This window comes from Embiotoca jacksoni, unplaced genomic scaffold (genome assembly GCF_022577435.1).
Source record: "Embiotoca jacksoni isolate LCO1_2020_lvr unplaced genomic scaffold, fEmbJac1.0.p SCAF_11, whole genome shotgun sequence".
NCBI classification, from domain to species: Eukaryota; Metazoa; Chordata; class Actinopteri; family Embiotocidae; genus Embiotoca; species Embiotoca jacksoni.
The window spans coordinates 19565078-19592360 of NW_027185241.1; the positions used below are offsets into that span (position 1 = coordinate 19565078).

At 41.3% G+C, this 27283-nt stretch overlaps 3 protein-coding genes across 3 annotated transcripts in view; 2 read left to right on the forward strand and 1 right to left on the reverse strand.

Moving 5' to 3' along the window:
* Window positions 1-6905, forward strand: part of cep162 (centrosomal protein 162) — a 28312-nt gene extending 21407 nt beyond the window's left edge. The window contains exons 22-29 of the mRNA XM_069143487.1: window positions 31-237; window positions 668-883; window positions 1027-1330; window positions 2302-2470; window positions 2541-2682; window positions 2777-2875; window positions 4093-4227; window positions 6393-6905. Coding sequence (XP_068999588.1) covers window positions 31-237; window positions 668-883; window positions 1027-1330; window positions 2302-2470; window positions 2541-2682; window positions 2777-2875; window positions 4093-4227; window positions 6393-6578 — 1458 coding nt within the window. The 3' untranslated portion in view covers window positions 6579-6905. The remainder of the gene's footprint in view (window positions 1-30; window positions 238-667; window positions 884-1026; window positions 1331-2301; window positions 2471-2540; window positions 2683-2776; window positions 2876-4092; window positions 4228-6392) is intronic.
* A 3906-nt stretch (window positions 6906-10811) lies between these two features.
* Window positions 10812-15379, forward strand: LOC138194596 (voltage-gated potassium channel regulatory subunit KCNG4-like). Its single transcript, XM_069143488.1, has 2 exons — window positions 10812-11534; window positions 13156-15379. The coding sequence occupies exons 1-2, from the start codon at window positions 10812-10814 to the stop codon at window positions 14032-14034; spliced, it is 1602 nt and encodes a 533-aa protein (XP_068999589.1). The 3' UTR covers window positions 14035-15379.
* A 6632-nt stretch (window positions 15380-22011) lies between these two features.
* Window positions 22012-27283, reverse strand: part of LOC138194597 (TGF-beta receptor type-2-like) — a 42300-nt gene continuing 37028 nt past the window's right edge. Inside the window, exons 9-10 of the mRNA XM_069143490.1 lie at window positions 25153-25280; window positions 22012-23272 (exon numbers count right to left, since the gene is read on the reverse strand). Coding sequence (XP_068999591.1) covers window positions 23012-23272; window positions 25153-25280 — 389 coding nt within the window. The 3' untranslated portion in view covers window positions 22012-23011. The remainder of the gene's footprint in view (window positions 23273-25152; window positions 25281-27283) is intronic.

The following is a 27283-nucleotide window of genomic DNA, read 5'->3' on the forward strand; positions in this document are numbered from 1 at the left end:
ACATAAAATCCGCCTTCCTCTCTGTACCAGGTGAAGGAGCAGATGCTGAGAAGCAGAAACGCTGAAGGCACTGCTGCCGGTCATGAGTATGCAGATGCAGCCGAGACTTTGCTGACCAGCGAGGTCTCTGCGCTGCTGGAGAACAGGATACAGCGTCTGGAGGCGGAGTTGGAGAGTCACGATGAGGAGGCCAAGCGCCGGCTGCGGGCCATGGAACAACAGTTCAACGGGATCAAGGTAAAATCAATTCAGACTTCTGTCAGTATTTGATCGCTTTATGATGTAGAAACCTGGCAGGGTTTGTTCACAATTAAATTGGACATGTTGGATGATTATATAGTGTTAACCATGTACTATCATACTGGGCAAACACGGACTGGACCCGAATGCTGTAGCGAAACAATTTCCCCTCGGGGATTAATAAAGTAACTACCTAACCTAACCTAGCCTAAATGCAGATTCCAAATGACACGCTAGAAATGGGGGAGGGGGAAAGTTCCAAAAGGGTTCTCCCAGAAGGTCTGATGTATGACCCAGAACCATGACACGCTGTGGTCAAAACCCTGAAGACATAAATCAGGTCGAGGTACGAAAAGGGCTGGACGAGAGGCTCAGAGTCAAACCCACATTGCGGATAACTACATGTGTGTTTGTGTGCACTGCGTAGGTTCGCTATGAGCAGCATATCTCAGAGCTGGAGCAGCAGCTGGAACACAAACAGCAGGATGAGGTAGCAGCTGGGTCAGAGCCTTGGATATCAAGGGCTCAGACTCTGGAGGAAGAACTGCGGTGTGAGAAGGAACGCCACCATGAGAGGGAGGAATCTCTCCGCGACCAGATGGAGTCGCTTCAGAAGCAGCTCAAACATAAAGGCGTCAATAAGGTCATTTCATTATTAAAAACCCTGAAATAAACCCTCACTCACAAGCTGGTTAACGCAACTTTCAGGGAGAAATTTGATCTTCTTGCTCTGAACCTTTAAAATAATGTACGATATAAGCTAAAGAAATCAAACCCTCCCTGCAGGCCCAGCCAAGTCCAGGCCGACACCAGCGTCAAGCTGAGGCAGCATTCGGCGTGCGGATAGAGCGGCTGAACCAGGAGCTCGCCACCAAGACGCAAACCATTCAGGAGCTGAGCCGCACTGTGGAGAGGCTGCAGAAAGAGAGGAGGAACATGCTCTCGGTCACCAAGCCGCGACCAGAAACCCGTTCTCAGGAGCCCAAACAACAAGCAGAGCCGACCAGAACACGACGTTCGCCGACTGCAGGGGAAAAGAGGTTCCCAGCTGCTCAGTATGAGAAGACCTACCAGCCCACTGTCTTTACAGGTGTTTGCCACGGTCCATTTTCCTCTGCATGCCTTTATTATTATATTACATATTACATTATTGGGTGCCTCAATCTGCATTTTTTTACTCCGATTCTTATATTGTTTTATTGCATACAAAAACAGACCCAAAAAAAGACAGCAAACTTGAAGTATCACAGATTCTACTGTGAAAATGTTTCCATGTGGGGAGTTGTGTATACTAACATATGCTATTTACTACATGCGACTGAACACTACTTCTCTAACATACTAAAACAAGGTGAGTCCTCAGTCCGTCTTAGATGTGTAAGGCGAAGGTCTCGCAGGCTGTCTCCCATCTGTCCAGAAGCGTTGCCAAGTCGAGTGAAAAAACTTTTCCTTGTTGTGTATTTTTAAGACTGACATGGTGAAACGCATTTTGTGTTTTTTTTTTTTTTTTAGCCACACGTGGAGCCTCACCTAATAACTTATTTCTGACATCCAATAGTGAGAAAAATTGTTGATTTTGAAAGAAGAGAGGGCAGCGATTGAGCCAAATATAGCCAGCAAGCAGTCTGGAGGGATCTTGTGTTTGTAGCCTCTTTAAAAGTAATCAAAAATGAGTTACTTAATACATAATTATTTAATATTTATCTCATCGCTGAGAAGACTTTTCTTCCTTTTTTGTATTTGCCACATTAAAGACTTCATAGGAACTCACAATCCTGTTTGTATAATTCTCCTAAAATAAGCTAACCTATGTTAACCTCGCGATGGCAGCTTGTTAGCTTGATTTTTTTTTTTTTTATATATACTTTTTGTTTGTGATCAAACTTTTCAGCACCTTTGCAGTGCAGCATTAGCTGTGTAAACAGTTAATGCGGTCAAGATCACATTTTTGTGGGGACGGCTGCAGTCTCAGACTATGAAAACATGACATCTGAACTCTTAATTGAAGGGATTAGCAGTTGAATTTGTATCTTGAACATTAACGTTGCCTCCTTCTGACAGGGGGTCACATCTCCGAGGTACTGCAGGAGAACGAGGCTCTGCAGGAGAACGAGGCTCTGCAGGAGAGCGAGGCTCTGGAGCCGCAAAGGGAGCTGCTGCAGCTGAACAGTGAGCTGGAAAGGCGGGCGGTGAAGGCTGACGCCGCACAAGCCCAGGAGGAGATACGCAGGTACGTGTGTCTGTGTGAACCGCAAACTGACATGTTGTGCCGAGGTGAAGGTCATAATGTGTTCTGTTAGGCTGAAGGAGAACTTCGCAGAGCAGCTGTCCTCGATGAATACGGAACACCTCAAGGCGATGGAGCGTCTGCGGGCCGCCCACGCTCCGGAGCACACGTCCTCAAAGGTTGCAGAACTGACCAATAAGCTGAACACTCAAGAGGTTCGGACTCACTAACCGAACTGACGGCTTCATGTCAACAGGAAGTGTCCCAGAAATGATCCTGTTGTTTTGACTTTCTCATCTTTGCCTGCAGATAATGATGAAACATTTGCAAGAGCAGCTGAAAGAGCTGCAGGAGTACAAAGGCGCTCTGGCAGAATCCAGAACCCGAGAAGACGTTCTGCAGAAGCAGGTGAGCAGGTGGAGAGGAGTCGTGGTCGAGGTTCAATTCGGATGGATTTCTCATTCTTGGGGTTCTGCAGGTTTCACCGAGTTCAATTTACAATGTGATTTGATACCACACACAATGCAGACAAGAAAGTAATAAACACTTTTGTTTTCAGATGTGAGAAGTGTGGGCGTCAAATGAAAACAAAGAAATGCTAACAAAAAATAGCTTGCGCAAACATTTGAATTGAATCTGTTGTGATACAGAATTTGTGTGTTGAGTATCAATTTGTTGTCGTTCACATAACAGAAGCCTATTCAGCTGGTTTGGGTTGAGATCAGCTATGTGAATAAATGTTACTAAACTTGAGGAGCTCTCGGACACTTTCATTTTGTCAAATTAGATCTCAGAGGAAAAAAGGTTGGAGACCCCTGGTTTAGAATTACTTACAGTTTATTTATGCATGGAACAATAACAAAATGACTCAAATCTAATTGTTTATGCTCCACATGAAATGAGCTCGGAGGTCTGCGGAAACAGTTTTCCTTCCAGTTTTTGCTAAAATTACAGATAAAAAACATTTGATAACTTCTGCCTACAACAGGCTAGTAAAAGAATTGAAGACCATCGTTTATTCAATGTAAGACTTTTTATACTATTAAAAGAGGCACATTCTCCAAAGTCGCTTTCTACTATAACAGCATATATATATATATATAAACATCAGAATACTCCCAGAAACTTGAAACACTATATTAAACATGGTCATATAAAAATTGATTTGGGAAAAGAAAATATGAGGGAGCACATTACCAACATTATTTAAAAGCTGTAACAGCCAGTTTCTTTTCTCCCGGGCTGTGAGTGCTAAAGAATCAATAGTTTGAAACTCAAACTGACTTATGTTTCTCCTCATGTTTGAGAAAGTACTGCATATATTCAAAATGGGTTCTTGAGTTGTGATTTGGGGATGTTATCAGTGTCATTGCATGGGTCAGAAATTCTCATTTCCAACAGCATACATTTTGAATGCAACAGAATACAACTCCTAGCTAGCTTGTGTTCAATCAGCGTTTGAAACTCAGGGGAGGGGTTTATCATTTGTTTTTCTATTCTAAAACAATGTGCCCTCATACTTGATTTTCACATTCAGTTTAGACCAAGATCAAATAATATTTTTTTAGTTTGTTATATTTCCTTATGATTTTAACCCTGAGCTGCTGCATCCACTTTGTGTTTAGTTCACCAGGCTGGTCCAGGACCTAAACGAAGCCAAAGAAGCTCAGAGCCCACAGGTGAAACTCCTGTGTGGCCTCCAGAGGAAGATCCTCAACATGGAGCTCAGACACCAGCACCGAGAGAAGGAACTGCAGCAGGTAACAGTGGGGTCACCGTTTCATTAGATGTTGTTTAAAGCTCAATTTTGATGGCATCAGATCAGATGGCAACCCTGTGATTGCTTGATGCGTAATGAGAAAAAACATCCTAAAAGCTTCCCATAACCTGAACCTGTAGGAACCTTACACGGGCTACAGGTTCTGACTTGTATTCCAGAGTGCTTTACAATACAGATTATTTAAGATATTAATGGCCAAAAGTGTTTGTACCCTTCCACCCATGAAAACAAAGCTCCCTTCTCGATGGAAAGGAAGAACCAGTTAAAGAGTTTTTATAATAACCTGGACATCGTTACTCATACTAGCCATAGGTATTTCAAGCAAAAACACTGTTTGATATTCGCTGGGAACTAGTCCACCTCCATTCGAAGACATTGTTTTGTTTCTTCAAGAATAAATTGTAGTAATGTAATGTTTAGTTGTGCTGCTTTGCTAAAAGTGGAAGAAACAGCTCACCACTTGAAAATGTTACAAATCGATACAATATTACTGGTATAGTGAAACACGATTCCTTGTCGTGGTTGAGGCATGACTAGTGAGCGTTACAGAATCTGATGGGGGGACAGATTTCAATGCAACACCAGCTCTCAGAGTTTCTGCGGACCAAAAATGGTGATCAGTTAAGACTGTAGTTGACGTGATAGCTCACTTACCTCCCTTCTTAAGAAGCCCACAGGAGCCACAGCCACTGAAAGACCATATAATGACTGCATTTACAATGTTTTTCAGTACAACTTGTGTTGTCACGACTGTAGCTGCACTTAAGCTCCATTTTGAATTGTCTAAACGAGGTCAGTATGCCTTGTTTGTTTGCGACATAAAATTACCTTAGGTTGGTAGATAGCTGAGAAGATTGGCTAGTTGTAGTCTCAGCTGTGATAACTGCTGTGAAACCACGTATCAACAGCGAAGTAAACATATGAACAGTGAGATGTACGATGTAAAGAAACTCAACTCTGGACAGAAGCCGCAGCTAAACCGGAACGTGTACCCGTATGAGCGATGGTCAGAACGTCGCTGACATTAGGTCCCCGTATCCTCCATCGCTACCGAGCCACCATTAGAATCAACAGGTGTTTACTCACCGGAAACATCGCAAGTTCAGCAGCAAACTTCTTTGCTTTACTCTCCAAGAGCCGTCTCCAGTTGTGGACATTAAGAATTTACTACTTTTACCTCTGATGTTGGACTAAGGGCAGTGACACACTGTTCCATCTTGTCGACGTGTCTGCAACACAATAATTTGACCTCTCTGACAAAACATCAACACTGCTATTTCTACACATACTGTGGATAGGTTTAGTCAGTTTATGAACATTTTAAACTAAACATCTTACAGATTGCCCCTTTAATGAAAGAATATGGTATGTGCGGTCATTTTAAATGCTGCATTGCTGAGACATTGTGACACCTAAAGTAATGGGTCGCCTGTGCTAGAAAAGGCCTAACACGTGTTGATATCAAGAGGTAACCCACAGTGACGTCACTCGTCGGTTTGTGAACAGCCGTTATGAAGCCTTGAGTTCAGATATCTGCCGGTGCCATCTTGCTAGTCGGGAGCGGTTTGAAGCAGGTAGTGACCATATTTGGACGAGCTGGGGGGGAGTGAGAGGTTGATCCGACTCAATCTGATTAGAAACCCGCGATACTACGTCCCGCCTACAGATAGCCGTAACCTGACTGTCAATCAAACAGACCCCAAAAAAACAGATTTTTGAAGCTTATTTTACAATTAATAACGGGACTTTTTTCAGGTGGACCGCCAGAAAAATAATGACTTAGCAAAACCAAAATAACTCGGAAAAGATTTCTTGACTTCGAATTTCATGAGAGAAGTAGAATGAGAGTCCGTGGAGCCGGAGTCTTTTTGGAGCTGAAGGCACTTCTGCATCGGCCTCATTTTTCAGACCCAGAAACTATGTCCACTTTTATATACATTCTACGGTTGATGTGTTACTGGTGGTCGAACAGTAGAACAGGGTCAGAACGGTATCAGTGTCAGAGATGTACAATATATCATGAGTTAGCGCACGTGTTTTTTTTTTACTCCTGCAAGCCAATACATTTGAAGACACTGAAAACTACTGTATACTGAACAAAGACAGCAGCTAACCTCAGGAACCCACCAACCCTTTCCCACGCAGATGATTGCTGGGGCGTGGCAGAGGTCGGGGGCTGATCAGCAGACTGAGGTGGAGCGCTGGAGGCGTCTGGCTTGGGACAAAAACCAAGAGCTCGAGGCTTTTCGCCTGGAGTTGGACTCCATCTTGGACGTCGTGAGACATCACCAAAGACAGGGACTGGTCCTCCCCACTTCAGCTTTAGAGTGAATCAGTGTGGGAAGAGGGTTAGAAATTCATTTGGGAATTCATACATATAGCTGTTGCACCAGATTTATCATGAGGGACTGACTGCTGCAGCAGATTGAACACGTCAGGAGTTTACCTTCACAGCAGCAGTCTTGAGATTAATCTCCAACATTAGTCTGTTAAGCTAATACTTTATCACACAGTATCAAGTTACAGTTCCAAAAGTGTTTTCTCCTGTAATTTTCTAAATTATTTTTCTTCTGCCTTACCTCTTTTAAAATAGCTAAAAGTGCAAATGAAAATGTAGCAAATATCCTGCTAAACCGAATAAAGTGCAGAAACATTCAAGATTGTGCTGAGTAAATTCAGAGATTTGCTTCTAAATGCATTAGAAATGTTATAAATTCGTTGCTCAAAATACTGAAACCCTTGTTGAACTAAATTATAAAGGTAAACTATCAAACTAATTCTCATCAGTTTTCAGTTCATGATTTTTTGGGGGCGAGGCTCAAATAGCAGCTCTTTTACGCTACAGAGCTCCCAATAGGCTGAATTCCAAACTGGCCCCCACAGTACACTGTCCCTCTTTGTTGGGCAGTCGCTTGGAGGGTCTGCCACATTAAGTGTCTTTCCAAACCAACTGCCCTGAAGCGGTAGTGGCTTTTTAAACCGCAGAAAGCTGTTTCAAGTCACTTTGTGTGGAGACAACTCAGTTTTCAAAAGCATTGGGATGCTTTGTAAAATATAAAAAAAAACAGAATGCAATTAAAACTGCAAGCAGTGATGTGCGGGCCCTCGCATGCTGCACGTCGGGGATCCAGCGGGTCGAGGGACGCCGGCTCCCCGTAGGCAGCGCGAGGGTCCGCATATTTCCGCTTGCAGTTAAAAAAAAATTCTCAATCTCGTTCTTTATTCTTCTTAAAAAAAAAAAGATTTCGGCGGCTTTAACATCTTCAAAAACTCATGAAAGTTGGTGCCTGATGCATGTGCAAAGTTTCATGAGGTTTGGAGCATTGTTTGACCTTAAACATCAACTTCCTGTGTCATGGCAAAACATCAAACTTAGCCGCATCGCCCTGGCTATACTATATACTATATACTATATACAATGTACAAAAATGACTTTTTTTTATCACTTTTAGGAGTATGACCTTTTTCTGAACTGACGTATGCTTCAAGTGGCAATCGAACCCAGTTACTTCTCACTGAGGCAACTGCTCTAACTACTGCACCACTGTGTCATACATGTTGTCCGAAATATGAAAAAAAAAAAAGTCATACCATAAAATGTGGTAATGGGATTATTATTTTGTATTAGGATTTTTGTATTGTTGTTGACCTTTAGTTTGGTATGACTGCATGTACAACGCGAACCTGAAACCTGAAACCGTGAGCACTCCGTGAACCGTGTGGCTTACCCTTACAGGGACTCGCCTTAGGGGGACTTAGCCCCCATGAACCATGTGGCTTACCCTTACAGGGACTCGCCTTAGGGGGACTTAGCCCCCATGAACCATGTCCTCAGGGCACATTCACATATGCAAAGTTTCATGAGGTTTGGAGCATCGTTTGACCTTAAACATCAGCTTCCTGTGTCACAGCGAAACATCAAACTTAGCCGCATCGCCCTGGCTATACTATATACTTTATACTATATACTATATACTATATACTATATACAAAAAAAAATTGTGGGTCATTTTTTGGAGAAATTTTAAAAGTTTTGCATAAACTACACATTACAGGAAGATATTTAATATCACTGCAGACCCCCTTGAAAACACGTATATCTACTATTCCAAAGAATGTCTACGGCAATTTTGGTCGCATTTGAATTAATATTCATGGGCGGTGGAGTTATAGGTTGCAGTGAGCCAAAGATTTGTCAAAATGCTGTCTAACATCAAACATCACAGAGCATTTTTTTTTTTTTTTTTTTTTTTCTAAAATCAAAGTTCTTATTTACCTTCAATTCCAATAATTTTCCCTCTGATCCAAAGGGAAAAGCTGAGCAGTGTTATGATATAATATTCTGTATTCTGCCACTGGTAAAGGTAAATCAGCTCTCTTACTGAGACTGACTGCAGCTGTGATTAATGGGATGCTGCTGTCGAGGCTGGGTTTCAGATTAGTCTAGATTGATTGTTTTTTTAATTGGTGTAACACAACTAAATGCTGGTGTTGTATTGAAACTTCTGTAATCCTGAACTTCTGTGGTGTTGGTCAGTCTTTCATGACTGATAGAATCACGGTGCATTCAAATCCTGTGTGGCTTAAGGATGATCTCTTGATATTAATAGGAACAATAAATAGCTCAGCACAGCTAACGTAGCCAAAACACAAGTGCAGGTGAAGTAGTCTATTCAAACTAAATAAATACTATTTTGCAAAGGAACACAAATGTATTCCAAAACACTAATTCCCTCTGTGACCCTTCAGTGGCTCTGAAAAAATATATCATTATATCCTCTTGTACATCTGTAAATGATCAGTTCTTATCACAAACGTATCAGTCTAAACATAAATAAGCCAACATACATACAATACAATATATTTTCACTGTTTCCTTTCTAATCCCCAAATGAACAATCAGCCGACTGTTGGAATAATTTCAATGTTAAATGCGTCTTTGTCTCTTGATCCTCCTGATATTAATCTCTTTAATCCTTCTGTCTGCGGATGAGTCCGTCTATCAACATTTTGTCAGGATTTTGATGCGTTTAAACCAAAAGCTTAAAGTGTGACAAAGTTAATGGACCCAAAGTGGACACAAAGTGTCATGATTATGTTCAGAGTGACTGTAGGGTCATCCATTAATCAGCTGAACACTGGGGTTTAGAGGAGAAGAGAGAGAGGGGGGGGGGATTAACAGACATATCATCTGGAAGGTTTCATTCATTCTGGCTCCCAGTATCTCTCATTGTCACTTCAGAGTTTGGCAGGTATGGTGACAAATTTCCCTGCTAACATTGCAATTCACATGCTGCAGTATTTGAAATATTTGGAAACATAATTTGGAATGGATTTGTGTACCATAGCAATTTAAGGTGAGTTACAGATTTTTTTTTTGCTCATAATTATTGTGCACGGAGGCAAAAACATTACTGGACGCCTCCAAGTATTACTTTAAGCTTCTGTTAACTGATGGTAGTTAAACAAATCACAACGAAATAGAAGTTATTCTCTTGTATCTCTATGCTGTCCTTTTATCTCTCTGCTCTCCTCTCACCCCAACCGGTTGAGGCAGATAGCCGTCCACCTCTGATCCTGGTTCTGTTGAAGGTTTCTTCCTGTTAAGAGGGAGTTTTTTCTTCCCTCTGTTGGAGGTTTTTCTCCCTTAAAGAGGATTTTTTTTTTTTTTCCCTCCTAGCTTGTGTGGGAATTGTTGAATTGTTGAGTTTCTCTGTATAATATTGTAAAGTTCTGCTGTAAGGACTTTAATGTGTTAAGTGCCATGAAATAACCTATGTTGTGATTTGGCGCTATATAAATAAAATTGAATTGAATAGAAGTAAAAATACAAAAAACTGAGATGAACTTCTTGCTGCAAAAACATAGTTTCAGTGTTTCAGAGTTTAGCTGATCTTTAAATAGTGAAAGTTAACAGTGTTGGCCTTTTGAGGTGAGAGTAATTTGCTGAAACAATAAGCAGCCAGCTGAACCCCCTTGAGACATCAATGAAATTCAATGCAAAAAAAGAGAAAAGGAATACATATAATTTTTATGCCTGCATCTATACATTTTTTCCTACAGTTTGACTTGTGTTTCTGGCTACCTGATGAATATAAATCCATTAGCTATGTTTTGGTTTCCACCAACTCCTAAAAAAAAAAATCCCTCTGTAGCTGCTAAGTGCTCCACCGTGTTCACCAGCTCAATGCTAACTACTTCTCCCTGCAGTTTGCTGCTGGACGAGTAGGTTACGGTAGGTTTTCCCAGCTGTTTCTGGAAATGGAATTCTTAGACCAGAAAACCAAAACAATGAGCCATAAGCTGGTAAAATGCTGCGTTTAATGATAATTCTCTGTGAAATCATCAAGAGATTCATCCCCTTTCATATACCACATGGATTAGCACAGCTTTAAGTGGAACAAGTGCATTTGCTTTAGTCTGCATGATTGTGTAATGTGTACGTTGTAAATATAACCTGAAAAGACACTCATCTGGTACCGTGAATGACCAAACTACTCCCTAATTTCATGTTTTCCTTACAGTAACTAGTGACGCCCTTTTGTCAGATACCCTCTTGCCACCATGGCCATCATCGGTGCTGGCTTTGATGACCAGTCTTTAAGCAGTGATGAGAGTTACAACCTCTTCACAGTCGTAGAGGACACCACAGTCAAAGGCTTGTTCTTCCAGCGTGGTAAACTGCTCAGAGCACCAGAGGCCTCGCGCCCGTTCCTTGATACTTCCCAGAAGGCCCTCATCAATGTGGGGGGCACGCGGTACGCCTTCCCCTGGAGCACCCTGGACGAATTCCCCCGGAGCCGTTTGAGTCGCCTCCAGTCCTGCACCACGCCGAGCAAGATCGCAGAGTTCTGTGACGACTATGACTCGAGGTGCCGTGAATTCTTCTTTGACCGTGATCCTTTAGCCTTTCGAGTCATCTTTAGCTTCCTGGCAAAAGGGAAGTTGCGTCTAACGCAGGATGTCTGCATGGTAGCCCTCCACACCGAGCTGCTGTACTGGGGCGTCGATGTGGGACAGATGCCGGCCTGCTGTCACCAACGCTTGATGAGCTCCGTGGAGGAAGTGGCCCAGCGCCAGCGCAAGGAGGACGAGTGGCAGGAGAGGAGGAGGGGGCTGAGGGCACATGTGGCACGGGGAAGCCTCTTCCACATGCTGGGAGAAGCAGTGGAAAACCCTCATTCGGGTTTGGCGGGGAAAGTCTTCGCTATCCTGTCTGTCGTCATGGTGCTGGTGACTGTGGTCAGCCTCTGCATCAGCACCATGCCAGACCACCAGAAGGAAGCAGCCACAGTACGTACAAATCAAAGCAACCTAACCAACCTCCTCCAGGCACAGTCTGATGTTCATTATGAATATTGGAGGGGCTCTATAATGAAGCAGCCAAAACAAATACATCATATTAATCTTCTTTTTTCTTCTTTGAAATTTGAAGCATGAACTGTTACAGTCTGTTTAGATATAACCATGGTAATATGAGCTGTGGGATTAATTGTATTTCAGATGATGTAAATGTAAGATAGTAAAGACAAGGTTTTCATCAGTTATGCTATCACTGCAACCTAAATAATTGGGACAAGCAAATACACCATTATCTGTATCTGTTGAACCAACTGAATTATCTGTAACCATATTCGTACTTGGATGGGGCGGGACTTAATCCGGACGTGGTTAGACCAGAAGTGGGTGGAAAGTAACCGGAAGTCATTCATTTAAGCCTGTGATTGATATGGGTTGAAACCTGGTTGAAACGAGCCGATGACCGAAATTAACCAGGAGGGTCGTGAGTTGTTTTAATTCCTGTAGACGCTGGACACAGATGGTGTGTGACTGTGTCTCAGCAGAGCTGCAGCAGTAGGAGGAGGCGGGGCTTGGTGTGTATCTGACCTCGGTGCGTGCACACAGCTCGTGTCTGTAAGAAGTTTTTATCAACACGGATATTGACACAATTACATGGATGATACTCGTACTCCTCAAATACAACATCGTTTCAGCCGAGTACTTGTCTCATCCCGACTAAATATATACCTTTACCATTCATTTTGTGTAGCTAACACTACACCGCTAGCTTTTTTAGAAACAATGGCATTGAAAATGAGTTTTTAAAAACAACTTCTGCTTGGATTATCAATAGTATCTTAAATAGGTCACAAGTTGATTAACTCACCCTCCTAAAATGAACTGAAAGTAGAATTAAGGGACTGAGAAATGCCAAAAATGTTGGTAACAAGTACAGCCGCAAGCAACAAGGAGCAGGTTTCAGGTGGATCAAAGTCCCTTCAGTTAATTTGGTTCTGTTTGAATAGGAAGTGAGAACAACCACACTCTCTCTCATCATCAAAGCCTGCAGCATTCAATAACTGTGCACCCCTGGTTTCACCATTCGTCACTCTTTGGTTAATATGCCAATACAGCAATTAGGTTGTGACATTAACATAACATTTTCTCCCAAAAATTGAAATGGTGGAAAATCCATCTGAGAAGACTTTAATGCTCCACAAGGCTTTTTTTGTGAGATAAATAAAGCTGAACGTGTGACAAATTTCAAGTCAATTGGATTTACAGTGTGAGGGGCATGGTCTTTACAACATTGCATTTTTGGACCTTGATTATATCACCACCATCCAGCCATATAAGGCCTTATGTTTCTTAGCGGTACTTGCACTTGTCCATGTTCTAGGATCAGATTAGTCTTCCTTTAGTTGCTCCTCCATTTATTTATTACCAATTAACATGTTACAAGATACAGTCAAGTGTCATCAGCATAACTATTTATGTTTTGAACCAGTTTAACACAGTCCGAAAGACTGACAGAAGTAGAGTACTTTAATATAAATATGTAAACTTCAGGTTATTTATTGGCCAGTTAAACTAACCTAGTACCTTTTGTCTTTTGTTGTCTCCACAGGGAGAATGCTCCCAAACGTGCAGCACCATTTTCATCGTGGAGTCAGTTTGTGTGGCCTGGTTTACCTTGGAGTTTCTGGTGCGATTTCTTCATGCACAGAGCAAACTGGACTTTGCCTGCGGCCCTCTCAATATCATTGATGTGGCGGCCATCTTGCCCTACTATGTCTCCCTGTTTCTGGAGCTCAGGGACAAGTCGGTGCACGATATTGTCGCTGGTGCCGGGAAGAGCACAATGGATAAACTGTGTCTAATCCTGCACGTAGTGAGGGCGCTGCCTATCCTGTATGCGATGCGGCTTGCCCGTCACTCTATGGGTCTGCAGACTCTGGGGCTGACCATCCAAAGGAGCATCACAGACTTCGGCCTGCTGGTGATCTTCATGTGCGTCGCCGTGACTCTTTTTTCCCCGCTGATCCACCTTGCCGAGAGTGAGCTGTCGCCAAATGCTGCCAGATCTCCCCACCTCCGCTTCAGTAGCATCCCCGCGTCGTACTGGTGGTCCATTACGTCGGTGACCACCGTGGGGTACAGCGACATGGTGCCACACAGCATCCCCGGTCAACTGGTGGCACTGCTCACCATCTTATTGGGGATCCTCATCCTGTCCTTCCCAACCACCTCCATTTTCCACACCTTTAGCCGCACTTACACTGAGCTGAAGGAGGAGCAGGAAAGGCTGTGGAAGGAGGTGAGGGCGGCTGAGCTGGCCACCGAAGCTGAAGAAAGCATGAAAGAAAGAGAAACGTGGCCTGATAACTGGCCAGAGACAAACTCGCTGCCTGATTTAGATGATCCTTCTTACCTCTTCATGACAGAAATTTATGTGCTGGCTAAGAGCTCGAGTCGTCAACCTCTTATTTCTCCTGTAACCTGTTGAGTTCATGGAAACACAATACACTATATAGCCAAAAGTATGTGGACAGTCATGTCTTCCACCATAGTAGGATATCACGAATGCTCTGGTGTCTCTGCAGCCACTCTCTTTTAATGTGAACTTAAACTGTTATCTTAATAGAAGTGACCTTGAAGGCCTTTACACATAGAGGGCGTGACAAAAAAACGACAAAGAAAAGGGAAATATTCACACGTGAAAATTTCACATCAGAATTCATACCGGCAGAAAAATTTGCAACAGTTGTTCAAAAAAGGTTTGAATGGATTTGTAGCAGGTCATTCTTCAGAAAAAGTATTAATTCAACATGATCCCCCTCACGCAATAAAAGTAGCGTGTCCTTATTCGTTGGAGACACAAATAATCAACATTGTCATCAGGAGTTGTGATGTGACATCTGCTCCACCGTGATTGGTTAATTCCTTTCATCGTTGATTTGAAAATCTGAAAAATCAACATCTTTATGAAAAATAAGTAACTTTTTTGCTGTTATATTTGCGTTATGTGTCAAGTAATCATGAAAAAGTTTGAAAAATATATTCAAGTTAATTGTACACAAAAAACTCCTGCAGTGTGTAAAGGCCTTAATTGGTAAACAACAAAGTTAAAAAGCAGATTATGTGAATGATTCTTCTTCCATGACACCAATGATTGTGCAGCCCACACACCAAACACACCATTTGATATAAATAGTTGTGATATTCTAATATATTTATTTTGGGTATTTTTTCTCTCCATATGAATTCTTATCAATTATACCAAATGTGGAATGTGACACCTGAGCGCAACATCTGGAATAGGTAGATTAACCTCGGTTAGACATGAATTTGTACGAAACAAAGACAAACGTGGGTTGGGTATTTGTTGAGCTTCAACAATCACGTATGGGTTATGGGCTCATGTCCACATACTTTTGGCAAAGTAGCACATTACGTATCATTTCCATTATGTGAACATTTGTCAGGCAGGTAAGAAAACTGCATTAATCCTACATGCATGTGAATATTTAACGTGTAATATATTTTAGATTATTCAAGGATAATCAGTCTGTGGTAATAATACAGCAAGAATATTTCTGAATACATCACATCCTAATCATCTATTTCGATTTCAAATTTCTGCATGCTGAAGCTCAAAACTGGATTTTTGTTTTTGTTGTTGTTGTTGATTAAACCAAGAATTACTGGTTCAAAAGCCTTGTGGGAAAAGACAGTCTTACATTTAATATGTGAAGTGAAGGCAGTATCCTCCTTTGACAGCATTTGACAACACTAAATCACTGAGGCAGCACTTTTCTTTGAAAATCAATGCATGCTGGAAAGAAGGCCATTACTCAAAGTAGGACTCTTTTCTCTGCTTTGTCCACTAGAGGGCAGTCATGTTCTTTCTCTCATCATAACAGCCATAATAAATAAAGGAGAACATTTGTTTCCTCACAGACTGCAGTAAAATACTAACTGTTTTCAGGAGGGACCGATAACTGTAACTTGGATGTGTTTACATAAGTTTGGCTTTAAGACTGGGTGGAAAAAGTATGCTGTGATCCCACATCCACTGTCTGTTGCAGGCAGGTGCATCACGCGTGGAAATAATCTGCAAAAAAACACTGATTGTGGGCGACCAACGGATCTGGTCTGGTGATTCCAGCGCAGCGAGGAGGCAGAGGCCCTGGAACACACACCAAACACTGCACTGCTACTGAGGCCTGTAAAAGACGGGAAAAGAGGCCAGGAGTTAATTCTAGACACAGGATGTTTGCCCCTGATGAGAGTCAGGGATGCCAGGAATACATGGAGACTCACTGCCCAGAGCTTTAAGATGGAAAGAACGAGAGAGAGCCAGGGAGAAGGAGGGGGAACGCAAGAGGACGAAGAGAAAAGCAGTATGTGCAAAAGTTTAGACACCCCTGCTTAAATTATATATTTTGCAGATTTTTGAAGTGAAAGGGGGAAATAGAAACCCTGCAGAAAACATTATAATTATTTAATGAACTTAAAAAACAACAATTGTGGCATTTGCAAAATTGTGGGCGTGCTTCTACTTCTAAAGTGTCTGAGCTTCGTTAACTCCTCGGGCCTTCATGGACTGGTTAGGGCTTAAAGGGCAGGTCAAAAAATATCATTAAGGTTTGCTGAAAAGCCGATCACAGTTCTAGAGGTGATAAACTCTTACTCTTTAAACCTTGTGGTAAAACTCAACAACCATCCTCTTGGCAACTGACTGAAGATCTAAAAAACAAGCTAAGAGATGCCTGCAGATCAGGGAAGGAAATTAAAAGATATTAAAGTTCAGATCAAACTGCAGAAAGGTAAAGCGACATCCAACTGCAGTGGAGCTGCAGAGGGTTCAGCTGACACACGAGTGGTGGTGCACATTTCCACTGCAGCACTGGTGAACAAACAGGGTGTACAAGGAAGATCCACAGAGGGAAACCTTACCTGCCACCTCAGCACAAAAGTCAACATTTTTCATCTGTAAAGCAACATTGACCCGGGTTCACTTTAGAAACAAGAACTGTGGACATGTGAATTTGAAACTAAGCTCTTTGGCCACACACACAAAAGATATGTTAAGTTAAACATCAGCATTTGAAGAAAATATTTCAAACTGTTAAACATTGATGTGTACATATTCTGCTTTGAGGCTGTGTGGCAGCCAGTGGTGAAGGAAACACTGCACAGACAGAGCGAAGAGTGGACTGGACGATATAATATTGTAAGGTCTCGACATTAAAAATATGAGTATATTTTAAAAATTGAAAATCAAATAATTGAAGTGAAAAGAGACTGGCTCCTACAAGAGGACAATGATCCAAATCAGACCTCAGTTCATTATGAAGACACACGTTGAAGTTAGTGGAGTGGCCCTTAAAGGCCACTGGCTTGAACATCTGCTAAAATCTGAGAAGATATTGAAGATGTTTCTGGCACCAAGACCGTTTCATTTTTGTACTGTCTGTTTGCTGCAGGGTTATATTTGTTTATTTTAATGTGATAAACCTGCAAAAAATGCAATTTGCCCTGGGGGACCCACAGGCAACACAACTGTATGTGCACTTTTATTATTATTACTATTACTGTGTGTGTGGACATAAATTTGTACAAGTTGCATTGTGGGGATCCAGCTTGGTATATCGCCAAAGCATGTAGTGCTCGTACACAGTTCACTAGAGAATAAATAACAATGAGACAATGTTCTCTAGCAGACGGTGAGGGAACCATCTATCTTCTGGGTTCAAATAGAAAGTCTGCATGATGTAAATGATTACAGTTCAGTATAAATACCTGGTTTAAGATTTGAGTAGGTGAGGTTGAGGTCAAGGGAAATCTTCAGGAAATGAATGGAAATAAATGAAATGTCCATTTTGTGTGTGTGTGTGTGTGTGTGTGTGTGTGTGTGTGTGTGAGTGTGTGTGTGTGTGTGTGTGTCAGCACATGTGATGTGGTATCCTCTGTTCTGTGGTTCATGGGCAAGGCAGGCCTATCATTACATTTCTCTGGTATGAAATCTAGTCTGCAGAGGAATGTCTACACCAGACACACACACACACGCACACACTTTGTGTCTGACTCGCTGCTCATCTCACTACAAGCATTTCCACTCAAAAAAAACCTCACAATTAAAGCTTACCTTCTGTGCTGAGCTACTTGCTGGCTGCTGCATGTTTTGGGGTTTTCACAGTGTAAAGGAGGGCTTGGGATACAGAAGAGCATCATTCCACGAACTGTGACAGCAGTCGTGCTCCAAAGCTAGACTTTGGTATTAAAAATGATCACAAATAGAATCTTAATCTACAGACTTGAGACTTGGAGACAAATCTCAATAACAAGGGATCAAATGACAACATGGACTGTGAAGTGGGTGGGTAAAGTGAGTGGGTTTGTTTTGGTTTTTGTACTGTGTCTTTTCTCTCTCACTGCTATCATTTCAATCAGGAGAGACTCGATTTGAGTTAAGAGATTTGAATGACCAGCTATAAGGATTAGAAAGAAACGTGAGGGATGTGAGAGTCTATGGCGATTAGACTCCATTGTGATGTCATCAGATTTAAAGTGGGAGAGGCTGTGCATAATATAGGAACACAAACCGCCTTGGTGGTGGTAATGGAATGACAAATATTACATTTTGTATGTGCAATTATTGAGTAAAGAAACCCAACCTGACCTGACCTGACAGCTGAAGTAAAAGAGAGAGTTTGACAACAAATTGGCTGATTCAGATTGTGGTGACGTTTGATAGGTTTACCCGAAGTCCCACAGTCAGGTGATCAGATGAGCTGAGGAAGAATGAAACGTAAAGATGGTCTTCCTGATTGAACCTGCACTTTTAGCTCCATAAAAGGCTTTTAATAGCAGTAACCAGCTGTTTCAAGTAAAAAAAGGGCCTTTAAATTACAGATTCAACAGCAAACTGTAAATTGTCGCAAAGACTGGCTGGTGAACAGCATTTAGCAGCTTTGGAGTCAGATATATTCTTCAGGAGTTGGTAGAGACCAAAAACAGCTAAATGAGAGAAAATATTTACATTTACCATGTAGAATAAAAGACATCGCAATGATCAAATTGCTCCGCATCTGCATTTTTATTCTCATATATGTTTATTTAAATGTTAATGTTATGACAGTGTTGTGTACATCGCTCTCTACTGCAATCAAAATCAGTAATAGGTATAAGACTTTGCACTTCAAGTCCTGACACATGTCAACAAAAACATCCCGGACAATAACAATAGGAATAGGACTGTGATAGACACGTCTTACAAAGATACATAGCTCGGAAATCTTTTTACTAGGCCTTTGCGTCAAAAAGATTTAAAACTGTTGATAACAAAATGCATAATGTGGTGACATTTAGTATTTAGACCTTGCACACATACACAGACACAGACACACCATACAGCAGATTTAAATAGTCTGCTATGAAAACAACTCAAAGGGTCAGAAAAGGGCCTCATAAACTTAGCGACGTGTAATGAAAATTGAAGGTTTCTTAGCCTCTGTAATTATTCCACTGTCGTAAAACATCACCACAAGTGTTGATATTTTTATCAACTGTTACTCCTTCAGCCCGTTCCTGAGCCCGACCTCTCCCCGCCTGGACGGGATTTCAAAATAAAGTTGGATTTCTTTCCAGTATGTGACTCTGGCTTCACGTCCATAATGTGGACAACAAACAGGGGTGGTGCACTTCCTTATGGCATTCCTACAAAGGCCAGAGAGGAGGAGAAGGAAAATAAATAGATGGGGTGGGATGAAGACCAAGGCAGTAGAAACGTTTAGGTTCAAGTGAGAGAGGAGGCTGAAATACGGGACTGAGGGAGAAATACACATGTGCTGAGGAATATGCAGACTGGAACAGAAGTAATGAAATGTAGAAGCACAAGAGAGGAGAAGGACAATGTTTTCAGACTTCATTCTGCCTGCTGTAAAGTGCAGGGACGTTTCAAAGCACCTACCGAAGGGTAATAACAACAGATCTGATCCGTGTTTGTTACTCAATGTTATGTTGTTCTGTTAAAAAAAATATTTAAGTCTATTTCTTTGAGCATCTTAAACTAGCAAAGTCAACTGTAGCTTTATGAGTGAATTGTTTCAGTTAACTTTGTATTAATGATGGTTTGTACTGATAAAACAATTTATGACCCAAATAGGCTCCTCTCGACCAACTTCAGAGCTTCGGAGCTACCTTAAGCTGCACTGCTGACAAAGACTGAAATTACTAGATGTAATGTGAAAGGGATCATTTCTATTGACAATCCCACACAGAATTAAACTAAACTCAAACTAAAGTTGCCTTTCGCTCAATAGATTCTTTGAACATGTTATTATGTCTTAAAGCTCCTTGTTTTGGTTTCACAGCTGTGTGTACCTATTTGCTGGATTCCTGCAAAGATGCACTGAAAAACTCACTGAGCGTAACTGCCCAGCACCGAGCAGCACGGACACAGAAGGTGTGTCAACCAACAGCAACTAGGGAGTGAACATAGAGGTACAAAATGTTTCACTAATAGTTTATGGATGCTAAAACAAAGTGAAAGAAACATGACTTCAGAGAAATTGTTCTGTATCTCCTATATGTCTAAATAGATCAACTGTTCAGTATTGTGGTCACCATGACAGTTTTATATCAAGGCTCTGCTGCCACAAATTTGCCAAATAAATACATAAATGACTAAACTTTCACTGACACAAAGTAGACAAAATATTTGGAAACACAATTTTCCCTGACAAGTTGTTTTTGATTTTTCAGTGTAAAATATTGTTATAATTAATAGAACAGATGAAGTGGACAAAATGACCGGAACCCTTTACGTACCTTTTTCAGGCAATCACTGCATTGAAGTACTTTTTTAATGTATAAAATTAGATAGGTCCCCTCTCCCAACAACAGTTCCAGCTCTTTACATAGATATTCTAAGATCATCTCAGGCACACCAATTCAGGAGATGAAAACTTAATTTTCTCTCCTGAGAACACGAAGCTGATGTGCTGACCAAAAAGCTCTCATTTTGTTTCATCCACCCTGTCAACATGCATTTTTAGGTTTAGATTTTGAAAGTTTCTCTTCTGTTTTTCCATGGAGGCCACTTTGATTCAATCCCACACACTGTTGAACTTTGATCTTAGTGGTCAGCTTGCAAGTGTTGTGAAGTTTCCCTTGGTTCTTGTCCACTATTCAAACTTCCCTTGTTCAGCCTGGCATCTCTACGTTTGGCTGCAATCTCAAACCTTCTAATAATATTAGCTGCTGGTCGTGGGGACATTAAGCTGCATGGAGATGCTGTTGTAGCCTTTTCTTGACCTTGCCTGGTAAATGTATTTTTCCTCGTCTCTTCATATCATTCTTTTCTTTCTCATCTAAGTCTTAAGTTCAGTTTGGTCACACGAGGATACCAAAGAGCACAACGAGGATTTTTCTCCATTTAAATAGTCTGAATGATTGCAAGAATGAAGATGGCTGTGATACTAATTGATACAATACAAATAATAACCTGCTTAGAAGATCACTGCAATCCATTTATTAATCACCACTTCTTAAGAGTTAGGGCGAGGGAATAATTCTGTCCGGGCCGCTTCAGAAAATATATGTAGAGTAAGTTAAAAATGCAGCCCTTTTCAGTTTCTTTGTTTTATTCTTTGGCTAACTAAAGCTGTGCATGTGTGCGTAACTTTTAATTTCAATAGTTTTCAAGAAAAATGGAGCGATGTCTCAATGGGGTGTACGGTATTAACCCTAAAACTACCTTCAACTCACCTGGCTAATCTAAAATAAATTTTTCAGATAAGACCAAGGCTATATGTGTCTCTTGCCAGTAGAATAGACTCTTGTTCGGGTGTTGGATATTATCAGGTGCCTGCAATCATTCTGAGGCTACTGAAGGGCAGTGTGTGCGGAAGTAAAAAATTCAATTCAATTCAATTTGATCACAACATAGGTTATTTCATGGCACTCAACACATTAAAGTCCTCACAGCAGAACTTCCCAACATTATACAGAGAAACCCAACAATTCCCACATAAGCTAGGAGGGAAAAAAAAGCTCATCTTTAAGGGAGAAAAACCTCCAACAGAGGGAAGGAAAAACTCCCTCTTAACAGGAAGAAACCTCCGACAGAGGGAAGGAAAAACTCCCTCTTAACAGGAAGAAACCTCCAACAGAACCAGGCTGAGGTGGGCGGCCTGGACCGGTTGGGATGAGAGGAGATCAGAACACCCTGAAGAAAGCTGTTAGTGTCACTACGTGTGGGTTGTAACTCAGTTACAAGCTCCTTGTTTTTAGAATTTCTACATGAAGTAGAACAAAAACATTTTACTTTTTTGCCAGACAAGTGCCTTGGACTTTTTTTTTATTTTTGTGTTCCCTACCAAAGTGCACCTTCATCACCAGTTTGAACTTCTGAGCACTCGGTACTTTTCCTGTTTAAAGACAACCTAATGAACCTAAAGAATGAGTAACAACAGAATCAGTATACAGAAATATCTTTAATTCATAAAAGATTTACAATATTTTACATATGACACAAACTGTATGGTAAGGCAGGATGAAAGATCATTGGCACACCCCTCAGTTTCCCACTGACATGGACAGAAAACACTTAAAAAATACATCTTCATGAAGTCTTTTAATCTCTGCACTCAAAGATAAGTTCTGTGGTAGGATTACTTTCCCTTTTTTGCTGACTCGTCTCCTTTTGTACATGTATTGTCTCTATGTACATTGTGCTTGTTTATCTGGAAAACAAGGTGAAGTAAAGCTGGGTACAAACAACACAGCACACACATTCTCACTCACACACTCTCACACACACACACACACACACACACACACACACACACACACACACACACACACACACACACACACACACACACACACACACACCGACATGTATTCCTTTAACTTCCTGCTGGTGAGGATGGAGTCCACAGCTTTCTTTAGTGCTGACGCGACATCTCTGCTGACATTTTAGCTTAAAGTCAAACACATAAAGGCACTTTCAGGCAAAACTTCTAACTCCAACATGTTAAAACACATAAAAATGATAAATATCTGTAATGCATAAGTATCACATAGTAAAGTGCACATCAAATATCTTTGGCTTGATAGGTATTGCCTTTGTTGATTTCTCATGAAGAGACATGTTGCTTTGAGAGAAGCCTGCCTGACTCTCCACCATCAGCACATCTTTACAAGCTTCCAGTTAACTTTGGCTTTTTGGCTCGGTAGCATTTCAGCTGATTATGATGAGTTGTTACATGTTAGAAGCAGTGAAGACCAAAAGCGTCACCCGCAGTTTCGGTCTGCTGGGCTACAGTTAGATATGACACTGAGACTCACACTCAACCTGGCTCAAAGTCCCGCAAGAGCTCAGCTCCTGAACATCACCGTCGAGAGTCCTCAATCCCATCAAAGCAGGAGAAGTGCCCTTGTTGAAAAAAAACAACCAACAACTCCACTTCCTGTCACTTCTCATCGCTCACGGAACAGTCCACAGCGATGATGCTCTGGATTTCGCTGATTTTCACCTCCTCCTGCGGGATCTCCACCTCTATCGGGATCTTCAGCTCCTCCGGGATCTTCTCCGCTGACGAGCTGCGGCTCGACAGTTTGTCCAGCTCGTCCTCCAACTCCGAGATGCGTTCGGCGACGCAGTGGGCGGTGAGGCGGGCCTCCGGGTCGTGGTCCCAGCACTCCTTGATGGTGGCGCAGATCACTGCCATGCCCTGCAGGGGGGAGACGCGAGGAACATTGCAAATGTTCATGGGTGAAGTCAAGTGAAATCGTTTAATTCTACTTAACATTTTCATTGTTAGATCACTTCAGAACTTATAAACATGAGTTGTTCTGAGTCTTTAGATTTTAAACAAGTTGAACGCTTAAGTTTAAAAAATACTAATAACCATATTATTCTTCATTAAATCAGTCAAAGTGGATCTAACTGCAGTTACATTTGTAACATTTTGATAGGAAATGTAGATCAAACTCTTCAAAGTGAGAAAATGTAAACTAAAGGCAAATCCATCTGAAACAATTGTCTGGTATTACTGTTATTTTTGACTCTTAGTTTAATATTCTCACTTTTAAAAGTTTAGATAACACAGTTGTGTTTACATTTTTCAAAACAAATCTCTTGAGAAGACACATTTCAAAGGCAGTAGAGTAACCTTGAGTTCATTAAAATGCTACCTGCTGCCACTTTTAGAAGATTCCTAGCATTATTGTCTTTTAATTTTGGTGACTCAAACTTGGTCGACCTGCACTTGAGAATTTTAAGAACAGGTTCAGTAACATCAGTGTCCCTGACTCATCGTTATTAGGCTGCTATATACTCTATAATGTATTTCACTCTGGCCGGGTATTGGCACACTTATTGTATTTAAAAATGTCCAGTGAGAGGTCGAACACTCGGGATGACCCATAAAAGGGACAATACCGAAACAAAAGCTGTGCATCATTGTCTCTGAGTACTCCAACTTCTGGTTTAAGAGATGAGATACATTTTTAGCAAGACATGTACGTTGCATCTTGTTTAAAATGACATCATTGTAAAGTTGTGTTACTGTTGATCTTCCTGCTGGCTGCTCTTATAATTTTGCTGCAGTTTATTATGAACCTCAACACACAAATAAAGCACTGTAAGACAGATGTTTACTCCATTCTAGTTAAAAAAAAAAAATGACATTCTACACACTCACTGTCTTATGTAAGTGACTCCGGACTTATTTCAGATTCAAAGCGAGATTTTACAAATCCCCAGTAATGTATGGTTGGTTGGAGAGTCTTTGTCGTAGAAGAGATGACCCTAACGTGTAAGTTTGCAGTTTGTTTGTACGATATGTAAATGTGAAAAATACACATGTTTATGTGCATGTTTTTGTAAGAATGACAGGGTGTAATAATCAGACAGTGATGAATATTTCCTTCAATAATCAGAGTTCAGTCAGATTAATGATGCTGTGCAACATAGTAATATGTAAACCATCATTACCATATGAAAATAATGTAGTTTTTCATTTATCACAAAAAAATGTTTGTGCTGATATACTGTCTCTTATTGAAACAGGTCAGGTAATATTATCCTCTGCAGGTAACTCCTGGTCTTCTTTGGTCCTCATGAGACATAGTTTCATCACAGCCAATACATGTTTTTTTTTTTTTTTTTACTTCACTTGAAGAAAGCTCTTTTAATTAACCTTATTGACCTTCATGTTTGTAAAGAATGATGAACTGTTGTTTCTTTTTACTTATAGTTGAGCGGTTCTTACCAGAATTGGACAATTTGTTCTCTACCAACACACAACTGATGATTTCAAACATATTAAGAAGGCAAGAAGTTCCACTAATTTAATTCTGACAAGGCTCACCTTTTGACTGAAAAACCTTTCCAATTATTCCTGGTTAAGATACTGACAATATTGTGCAAGTTGTCATCAAGGCAATCAATAGCTACAGTTAGGAATCTAAAATATGAAACATGTATTACTTTGTTTACAATTGTTTTTGTATTATTTTTGTGTCTTTCCATTTTTCCTGGAAGAAAACTACAGAAAAACTATTATCTGTGTGTCCCCATGCTGCAGTTCAGTGACCATCTTCGTCTCACCTGATGCCTGAGCCAGCTGTCGGGGATCTCAGGTCTTCCTCTGTCTCTCAGCACGTTGTCCTTCATGCTCTCCACACAGGGGTGCTCTCGTACTTTAGAGCCATACGCTGGCTCGTAGTCCTTCACCTCTGCAAAACACAAGCACAACCCACAGATCAGACACGGGCGCTGCAGATCATCGTCTGGGCTGCAAGGGTAAAAAAACAACAACATCTAATCCAGTCCTTTCTGGCTGTCATGTTGTCTGTTTGTTATATTTGTCTGCAATAGATTAAAAGATTTATATAAACAAAAGTCAGGCACACAGAATGTGAATTAAAACTTTATAGTGAAAAACAGTGAAAGAGGAAGATGTAGTGTAACAGGTGGCCTGTTGAGTTAATGTGATTAGAAAGTGTAAAAGCATCCTGGGATGAGGTCATTCCACCCCAAAGCCACTGAGCTGTTATTTCCACCCGAGCTGTTAGCTTTGTATGCTGGCACCAATAATGCTGACAGTGGGAAGTGAAATTAGTTTCTATGATGCGTCCGTGGGAGGGCAAATGCTGCTCTGGCACTCGAACGATGATCACGAACAACAAAAAAATCCGCTTCTGCTACCAAACAAGAAGTCACAACCTCGGACAATTGTACACCCAAATCACAATATTACTTCTTTTTTTTCTGTTACATGTTGAAAAATTTGTTTGAAGGGGAAAAAAATCATCTCGCTGAAACCATGAAAAATGAAAAACAAAGTTCCGGGATTGTGTCCAGACCTCATGAAACCCAACTCACAACAGCTGCAGTCTGTCTGCAGCCCTGCAGAGAAGGCTCTCAGGAGCTCCCAGTTGCTCTCAAATGAGACACTTGATGCTGCAAAGCCTGAAAATGATGCACAAATATCGTGAGCTTCAAGTTCAATGTAGCTTTCTTTTGCCCACAATTTACATCTTTTACATCCTGTATTTCCAAACCTGTCAGACACGCAGTAGCTTATTATTCACTCGTGTGGACTTTTACAGGTGTGTTATATTTGGCAGCATTGAAGCTTCTCTCTTCACTCAAGTTCACTGAAATGACATTTTTGCACCACATCGCAAGTGTTCTGGTCCTTTCAAACTTTCACAAGTTGTCTTCAAACCGAGGCTCAAAGCAGAGGTCTGCACGGGTTCACTTGGTTCTGAGGGCCTGAGATCAACCCGGTTAAGTTCTACTTAATCGAATCAAGTCAAGTAGTTGTTTTCCAGGTCTGTGTGACAATGTATCCAGTTTGTAGGTGAATTTAAATAGATAGAGAAGATAGAGAAATGGAGCCCCAACTTGTGTATCTTTGAGTTTCTTACATTCACAGTGCATCACCCTGCTGTTGGTGTCTGTGTTCTCTCAGGTTCGACCAAATTTAGTGTCGAATCACACTATTCTTGGGTCTGGTCTAGCTTTGTAGCATGCACGTCAGGTTCTGTTGGGTTAAGTTTTCCATGGATCTCTTTCACAACCATGCAAAACTTTAAATTTTGGATGCGTGAAGACCTCTGGTTCAAAGTCTGTTCTTGACTGTGGAAACAGGGGTTTAGGAAACAAGCTCAAACACTTATTAGCTGTTCTGGAGTTTTTGTAGCCTGATGCTGTGGATGGCTTGTTGCACAGAAACATCTGAGGAATCGTCTCTGGAAACGGTTTGGAATTGGGACGCCACTTGGCTTGTGATGGCTACAATGAGCTACCTTCAACCAATCAGATGATTGCTGTTTTTGAACCAACAGTTCTTTGTTCTCATCACACCTAAACCACACCTGCAGCTGACAGTAAGTCCTTACAGGACGCTGATTAGTTCATACTGGTTCAGACGAAGCAGCAACCAACAGCGACGTCACCCATTAGTTTGTAAATGGCATCTTGCTAGTTTGGAGCAGGAAGTGACCATAGTTGGACGAGTTGGTGGATCTGACTGATCTGATTGGAAACCTGGTGATACTATGTCCCGCCCACCGATAGCCATAAACTGACTGCACCACCGGCCTGTCAATCAAAAAGACCCCCCCCCCCCCCCCCAAAAAAAACAAAACAAAACAAAAAAAAAACAGGCTTATTCCCTAATTAATGAGGGGATTATTTTTAGATGAACTACCAGAAAACTAATAAGAATGAG